The 9,074-nt window shown below is 45.6% G+C and overlaps 1 protein-coding gene across 1 annotated transcript in view; it reads right to left on the bottom strand.

The window, feature by feature from the left end:
- Positions 1-7,772, bottom strand: part of LOC112246120 (forkhead box protein O6-like) — a 43,217-nt gene extending 35,445 nt beyond the window's left edge. The window contains exon 1 of the mRNA XM_024386068.2: positions 5,758-7,772. Coding sequence (XP_024241836.1) covers positions 5,758-6,258 — 501 coding nt within the window. The 5' untranslated portion in view covers positions 6,259-7,772. The remainder of the gene's footprint in view (positions 1-5,757) is intronic.
- Between the last annotated feature and the right edge of the window lie 1,302 nt (positions 7,773-9,074).

The following is a 9,074-nucleotide window of genomic DNA, read 5'->3' on the forward strand; positions in this document are numbered from 1 at the left end:
GTCCTCAGACTTTCTCAATCTTCCAGGGAGTCAAACCCCCTAATTTGCCCGTTTCGTAACTGTCGGTCTCGCTGACTGGGTGACACTAGTGCTAAAGATAAAGCTGGGCTGTCTGTTAGCTATGTCAATATGTTACTATTCTCTCTGCTAAAATATACTACAATGGAGCCCTAGGACAAGTGAACTGGAACAAAGTGTCACGTCCTGGCCTTAGTATTTTGTGTTTTCTTTATTATTTTGGTCAGGCCAGGGTGTGACATGGGTGAATTATGTGTTGGTTTTTTCTAGGTTTTTTTTGTAGGTTATGGGATTGTGGTATGTGGAGTTGTCTAGAAAAGTCTATGGTTACCTGGAGTGGTTCTCAATCAGAGGCAGGTGTTTATCGTTGTCTCTGATTGGGAACCATATTTAGGCAGCCATATTCTTTGAGTGTTTCGTGGGTGATTGTTCCTGTCTCTGTGTTTGTTTGCACCAAATAGGGCTGTTTCGGGTTTTCACGTTTATTGTTTTTGTATACTGTTCGTATTTTTCATCTTTATTAAAGATGTTTACAAATAACCACACTGCATTTTGGTCCTCTCTTTCGACGGAAGAAAACCGTAACAGAATCACCCATCACAACAGGACCAAGCGGCGTGGTGACAGGCAGCGGCAGCAGGAGCAGCGAAATCCAGATTTCTGGACATGGGAGGAAATCTTGGACGGTAAAGGACCCTGGGCACAGCCTGGAGAATATCGCCGCCCCAAAGAAGAGCTGGAGGTGGCGAAGACGGAGAGGCGCTGGTATGAGGAGGCAGCACGGCGACGCGGATGGAAGCCCGAGAGTTAGCCCCAAAAATTTATTGGGGGGGGGGAAGGCACAGTGGGAGTATGGCGACGCCAGGTAGGAGACCTGCGCCAACTTCCTGTGCTTACCGGGGGGCTAGAGAGACCGGGCAGGCACCATGTTATGCTGTGGAGCGCACGGTGTCTCCAGTGCGGGTGCATATCCCGGTGCGGTACATACCAGCTCCTCGTATCGGCCGGGCTAGAGTGGGCATCGAGCCAAGTGTCATGAAGCCGGCTCTACGCATCTGGTCTCCAGTGCGTCTCCTTGGGCCGGCTTACATGGCACCAGCCTTGCGCACGGTGTCCCCGGTTCACCTGCATAGCCCAGTGCGGGCTATTCCACCTTGCCGCACTGGCAGGGCGACCGGGAGCCTTCAACCAGGTAAGATTGGGCAGGTTCGGTGCTCAAGAGCTCCAGTGCGCCTGCACGGTCCGGTCTATCCAGTACCACCTCCACGCACCAGCCCTCCGGTGGCAGCTCCCCGCACCAGGCTTCCTGTGCGTGTCCTCGGCCCAGTACCACCAGTGCCAGCACCACGCATCAGGCCTACAGTGCGCCTCGCCTGTCCAGCGCTGCCAGAGCCTTCCTCCTCTCCAGCGCTGCCGGAGTCTCCCTCCTCTCCAGCGCTGCCGGAGTCTCCCGCCTGTCCAGCGCTGCCAGAGCTTTTCTCCTGTCCAGCGCTGCCGGAGTCTCCCGCCTGTCCAGTCTCCCGCCTGTCCAGCGCTGCCGGAGTCTCCCGCCTGTCCAGCGCTGCCGGAGTCTCCCGCCTGTCCAGCGCTGCCGGAGTCTCCCACCTGTCATGAGCCGCCGGAGTCTCCCGTCTGTCTTGAGCCGCCAGAGTCTCCCGTCTGTCTTGAGCCGCCAGAGTCTCCCGTCTGTCATGAGCCGCCAGAGTCTCCTGTCTGTCATGAGCCGCCAGAGTCTCCCGTCTGTCATTTTTTTTAACCTTTATTTTACTAGGCAAGTCAGTTAAGAACAAATTCTTTTTTTCAATGACGGCCTAGGAACAGTGGGTTAACTGCCTGTTCAAGGGCAGAACGACAGATTTTGTACCTTGTCAGCTCGGGGATTTGAACTTGCAACCTTTCGGTTACTAGTCCAATGCTCTAACCACTAGGCTACACTGCCTAGTGGTTGAGCCGCCAGAGTCTCCCGTCTGTCATGAGCCGCCAGAGTCTCCCGTCTGTCATGAGCCGCCAGAGTCTCCCATCTGTCATGAGCCGCCAGAGTCTCCCGTCTGTCATGAGCCGCCAGAGTCTCCCGTCTGTCATGAGCCGCCAGAGCCGCCAGTCTGCAAGGAGCAGCCAGAGCAGCCAGTCTGCATGGAGCAGCCAGAGCAGCCAGTCTGCATGGAGCAGCCAGAGCCGCCAGTCAGCATGGAGCAGCCAGAGCCGCCAGTCAGCATGGAGCAGCCAATTATTTTGGGACTGTTCTTATGTCAGAAGATTTGTGTGAGTTAGAAGATTTTATGTTAAAATAAACAACTATTACTGTTAATTTGAAAGATTCTGATATTATGTTTTAATTTTGATCCAAATGATATGGACCCTGATTTAACTTTCATTGTAAATTTGTTTATCTTTCATGGAAGATTCTTTGTCCATAAAAGGAAGTGGGCAGAGACCAAACCCCTCTTCACATTATTTAAGATAGAATTGAAATATTATTTTTGAAATAATCAATAAATGTAAAAACAAAAAAGCAATGCACACCATAAAAGTATGTAACAAATTGAAAATTAATCTTGATAGGTAATACCCCTGTCTGTTAGGTTTATGTACTCTTGTTTGTATATTTCAGTTTTTTGTGTATTTGTTGTGTACATAATAAAAAATGTCTGTTAGCGGTGCCACTGCTGTCGAGGTACAGGGCAGGGATAACAAGGGCTAAGCCACCTGCAGACACACCTTAGCAGTGCTCACTTAAATGGGCTGGACTTAAAGAGTTAAGAGTTAGTCAGGCGCTTGGTGATTAAGGCTAAGCAGACTAAAGGACTGAACTCGACATACTCCTCAACTCGTGACTACCTAAGTGCACCCTGCTCCCTATGTAGTGCACCACTTTTGACCAGGGCCCTTATGGGATTGGGTGCCATTTGGGACACACCCAAAGGCCTCTTTTAGAACCAGACTACAACAGGTGTTTATGTGAAGACGACCGAACTCGACAAAGCGAGACATACAGATCATAAAGACAAAGTCGGGTTTAAATGGAAAAGAAACACTTAAAACCCCAGGCCTCCAAGCATTTCTCACATGTACACCAATAAAGTGTTGGTTCATTGCTATGAGCCTGGTTGTGAAAGACGAAACTGACACTTGCCAAGCATGAAATACCTGGTAGGTGATGAACTGACATGTGCGATTTTCACTCTTTTATGGGGTGGTATTAGTGTAGTTCTGAATCCTCTGTCTACGTGTTCTGGTGTTGATTACTAGCTGTGGTCCTTTCAAAGCTGCTTTTTGGGCCGTGTTCCAAGGTTAGCTTTGTTGAACATTGCAATGTCATGAATAGAGCCCACATTATTACTGATTCTACATGTCAGAGAGGCATGTTAGTTCTACGTAAGATCGGAACGCTCCACGACGTTGTGCCCTGCTTAGCCCGCCCCTTGTGATACCCTGCCCTAACCATGTCGATTCACAATAAGTAGTGAGCAATCAAACTAGCCCTGATGATTTTCTCATATGTTTTGGAGCATCTCACCGTTAAATTGTGAGGGTAAAACCATCACAACATAGCCTACATGTACAGTGGATGTGTTTTTATGTATATACTGTATACACCTGTTCTATTCATATACTGTCCATAATGGGGCGGCAGGTAGCCTAGTGGTTAGAGCGTTGGACTAGTCATTGAAAGTAAGAATTTGTTCTTAACTGACCTGCCTAGTTAAATAAAGGTAAAAAAAGTATTATAATAATAAGAATTCTATACACGCCATCATATACATATACACTGAGTGTACAAAATGTTAGGAACACCTTCCTAATATTGATTGCACCTTTTCTTGCCCTCAGAACAGCCTCAATTCGTCGGGGCATGGACTCTACAAGGTGTCGAAAGTGTTCCACAGGGATGCTGGCCCATGTTGACTCCAATGCTTCCCACAGTTGTATGAAGTTGGCTGGATGCTATTTGGGTGGTGGATCATTCTTGATACACATAGGAAATTGTTGAGTGTGAAAAACCCAGCAGCATTGCAGTTCTTGACACACTCAGTGCTAATATAACTACTACCATACCCCGTTCAAAGGCACTTAAATATTTTGCCTTGCCCATTCACTCTCTGAATGGCACACATACACAATCCATGTCTCAATTGTCTCAAGGCTTAAAAATCCTTCTTTAACCTGTCTCCTCATCTTCATCTACAGGTGATATCAATAAGGGATCATAGCTTCACATGGATTCACCTAGTCTGTCTATGTCATGGAAAGAGCAGGTGTTCTTAATGTTTTGTAAACTCAGTGTATATTCCGGACTCTGACATTGACTCTGACATCCTGATATTTCCTATTTTTTTGGATTGTTAGGTATTACTTCACAGTGGGAGTTGGAAACACAAGCATTTGGCTGCACCTGCAAAATATGTGTGCACGACCAATAAATATTGATACGATCACACAGACAGAAAAAGAGACCATGACAGTAGCTTTCAAAACAGCCTCTTAGGTGGGAACCAACAGATATGACTGACAGCGAAGAGGGGAGGGATACTACAGTCAATCCCACTGCATGCACGACAACGGTTCAAACTGCTGTGAATTTCACAAAGGTTCTAAAAGGGTTCTTCTGATCTACAGGGACGAGGGTGAAAACGCTCTATCTGGAACCATAAAGGGTTCTTCTACCTGGACAAGTGTTGTGGTGTGGGTTTATAAAACTCTCCCACCTGTGACCTCATCATGTCTGGCCCTCAAGATCTCCTCTCTGAGAGGTACAATATCAACAGCCACACTTGTGCCTCTAACTTTCCTTGTTACTTTGGGATTTTATGTTCTTAACATTAGCTTGTGTTAATGAAGAACAGCGATAGGAGTGAGACGGCATAATAATGAGGCTGATACAGTGAAATGGGCTGACATCCCGGAGAGGCTGCTCTAGGCTGCTGGCGAGACAGGTGGTAGTCTGTGTGTGTGTGTGTGTGAGAGTGTGTGTCTGGAGAAAAGCCCCTTTTGAATAGCCTAACCCCTGGGCACAGACGCCAATTCAACATCTATTCCATGTTGGTTCTATGCCATTTAATTGAAATGACGTGGAAACAACATTGATTCAACCAAGTGCCCAGTGGGTATTTACACCATTGACAGCTGACCAGCTACAAGTGTCTCTCAAGTGACACCTTAAATAGAGAGTATAAAGTAGGTGTACAACAAATATTTGAAGTGAGAATCTATTTTTAATTGGCTATATGCCTCTGTCTAGGGCCTACTTCTCTGTCTCACGCACATGGAGATAGTGTGTGAGAGAGAGAGAGAGAAAAAAAAGGAGAGAGAGAGAGGAGAGAAACCAAAAGGAACCAATATAAAAATGCATGCCATGTGTGCATTTTCATGATCATAGGCTGTGGAATGGGGGCGGTTACTCATTTACTGTATACACGTAGCCAAACCAAAGATGGAATTATGAAGGTATGCACCGTGCTTTTCCAACCTCTACCCAGCTCCATTCCATGTTGCTGTCAATGGTAGGCTACAGTCCTTTATTGATCAGTGCCATTGACGCGAGGGATAATTACATGGCACCATTCATGCGTAACGACCCTAAAGTGTGACATGTGGCAATGTAATATACACTACATGTGCAATAATGTAGCCTATAGCCCAGGAATAGCATACCCAATGTTGTCTTGGCTGAGACTTCTGGTGTGTTTAATATCGACATAAAGTATTTTATATTATAACAATTGTTAGACATGCGCTTACCTTCCATCCAGCTGAACTATTACTGTCGCCCTTATCCTTGAAATAGGGAACATAGCGGACCATCCAATCATAGACCTGTGAAAGCGTGAGTCTTTTTTCAGGGGTGCTTTCAATGGCTCGTGTGATAAGGTCCGCGTACGACTGGTTACCCCATGCGTTCCGCCGCGAGGATTTGGCTTTGCGCAATTGTCCAGTCACATCAAGTGCCGCGCTGGCCAAGCATGGGTGCGTCGCCCGGATGGGAGCCGGGGCGACTGCTGGATGCTTCAGCTCCGTCGGCGTGCCACCCATTCTCCCCGCTCTGCACGCTGAAACGGTTAGATTGTCATCTGGTTCCACCTTGATGGTGGTCAGTGGAAGACCCCCATTGACCTCCTGCACTTCGGGGAAATCCTCCGGACAAGGCAGTGGCCAAGTGCACGAGCGAGGCCGGCTTTGCGGCTCGAAATCCGAATCGATATCAACCTGATGAGCCAATTCGTCGTCCTCCATCATCAACATTTATCCTCAGTTGTGAAGGAATAACAATAAGGAATAATAATAAGGTTAGAAAGAAATACAATACCTCCACTATTCCCGTATTGTCTCCAATACTAGGCCTACTTCAAGCCGAAATCCGTCTCGTGACGAGGATATTACAGTCTGATTCAATAAAGTAACGATCAAATCTCTGAGAAGCCGGCTGCTGTGGAGATGGATGATTTTGAATAGCTTGTCTGCAGTGGGCAATCACCGACCCGCATGTAACGATAAGAGTAGCAATAATAGTAACAATAATCGTTCTCCCATTTTACCTGAAATAAAACATGTTCAATTGGGGGAATTGTGAATTGCCTACATCTCCAGCAGCTAGAGTCAATCCAAATGCATGACAGTGTCAGTTCATCCGGCTGCAGCAACAGATGATACCTCATATAACGAGAATAGAGATGCAGAGAGCCGTCGAAAGGATCCGTAAAAACATTAGACAATGATCATTTTAAATCAACAGGATTGTGCAGACAGCACAGACAAGCGATGATGTGTGATTATCGCAAATTATTAAATATTCCAGTCTTCACGGAATAGGCTGGCAAATGCAAATCCATTCACAGTCACACACAAACGATTCCGAATTCAATTGCAATGATACTTTTTTAAAAATCGGGTCGCATGTGTCTTTTAAAAAAGCGACACACTTCCAGACATTGCACAGTCCAGCATCGGTCTGTTGTTGTCCACTTGATAAATAATTGTAACACACGTAATTGCTCGCCTCTAGTATTTCTAACATGTAGTCAGTCTATCTCCAATCTCCTTTTCTTACTCTCAGATCCCCTCACATGTCCTTATTTAATAAAACTCGTTTCGTAAATGTGAACTGATGACGCGCTGACGCTGTGGTGTGGAATAGATGCTGCCATTGGATGGCGCGCACATTACTCCCAGAACAGGTCTAGAACACCCCGGCCAGAACTCTCTCACATATCATATCAACCCCATCATAACGCGGTATGTTGTTGCAACATGAAAAATATACATCATGTTCTTAATCTCTGGAAAAGCGGCTGCTGCGCGTTTTAATGCGACATTTGGTCTCCAGATTCCAATTAGCCTAACTTTCCCTCTTAAGAGAATTTGGTGCAGATATACTCTCTTAATGTCCTTATGATCAGTCTTGGAGAATCAGTTGATAATCTCCTGGCGGCACTCCTGGCGGCACGGTGTCCAAAAAGACCCACTGATGCGCAAAGCGTCTCTGGTGGTGCACCAGAACAGCGGGCGTGTAGTTTTCTACTACAATTAGATAGATTTAGTTCAGATTAACAGAGATTAGGTAACCCCAGATTCTAATCTGATATGAGTGAAGAAAAAATAAAATAGCTACATGCTGTTCAATTATCTCTGCTCTTTTCCCTCCATCACCGGAAGAAAATGTAGGCGTAGCACATAATTTTCTAAATTCGCTTTTGCCAAGCTTCGATGCGTTACAGCAGCCTGTTTCTTTCTACACTTGCAGAAATGACCGTTGAGGATGTCAGACTCACAGTGGCAGCCCCTGTTTGACCCGTGTGTGTAACAACCAGATTGCTACATTGACCGAGGGGATTCCGCCCACTGTATGGTGCCGCCTCCTCATGTGTCAAAATTGACAGCTGGGCGGGCGCATTGCTCAGGTGCTTAGACGCGATTGGCTACCGCAGTTCAGACCTCGTTGTCCATTGGCTGATTATATGGCCGAAGGGGTTAATTCAGATGAATAATGTAATCAATGTAGTGTCCTTTACTTTGACTGAGAATTTATAATTTTATTGGTGGTAAGTCTGCATCACATATTTGTCATTGACAGTAATAGTCAAAGGTGAACAAAAGCAAAGAGTAGTCACAGACGGGGTATTTAGACACCATGTTAGTCTAACTCAAAACATATGGGTCAGTTGTTTTCGAAAAACAGACACGAGCCCTATAAACTACATAAAAATAGAAAAGTAAAAATAGACATGGGGGGCTGCCTAACCCATAATGCATTTTTTGAACCACACAGGAATGGAAAACATATACCCAAACGCTGACCTATACCCTACTTTCCACCAAATAAATAAAACTTGCTTTACAATCCTATTACACAGTTATTACACACATGGAGACATCTAATTTACTGTACAATGGGTTGCTCACTAATACAGTGTTCAAAATAATACAGGATAGATTCAGGATCAGGGCAGTGACTTTTAAATATTTGTTTTTATATGTTTTTCATTCGTGAGGAATAAAATGTAATCTTCCATCTTGAAAGTATTTGGGGTGGACCCTTAGACTGCATGTTGGCTTGCTGCCCATTGTCTAGTGAAGTAACCAAGCCAGGATCAGGTGAGCGGTTGGGCAATGTCGTGGCCATTACGGAATGTCTGCACGCACCAGTTATGAGATAGGTAGGCCTACACTACGAACCCACAGTCATTGCCACACACACACACACACACACACACACACACACACACACACAGACCTTACTTCACATTGCATTATTTGTTCTGCGAAAGGGGTTGTCAATGTTCAACATTATTTTACCCATGATTGAAGTTTTTGGCTGAAGCTTTTGTTCTGAGGACAATACTAGATGGTGGATCGAATAGCATTGTTTAGTTGAGGGACTGACAGCACACACAAACAACAATGGGCGCTCACATATTCCTTGAGTGATATAAGTGGCCACAAAGATCCCAAACCACAAAAACATCTATTTAAAGAACAAGCTGAGATTGTCTACCAAGTCCCCACCCATTACACCTACTACAGTAAGTACAGTTAAAGTTGCACAATATGACTACAAAATG

This window comes from Oncorhynchus tshawytscha, linkage group LG23 (assembly GCF_018296145.1).
Source record: "Oncorhynchus tshawytscha isolate Ot180627B linkage group LG23, Otsh_v2.0, whole genome shotgun sequence".
Lineage (NCBI taxonomy): Eukaryota > Metazoa > Chordata > Actinopteri > Salmoniformes > Salmonidae > Oncorhynchus > Oncorhynchus tshawytscha.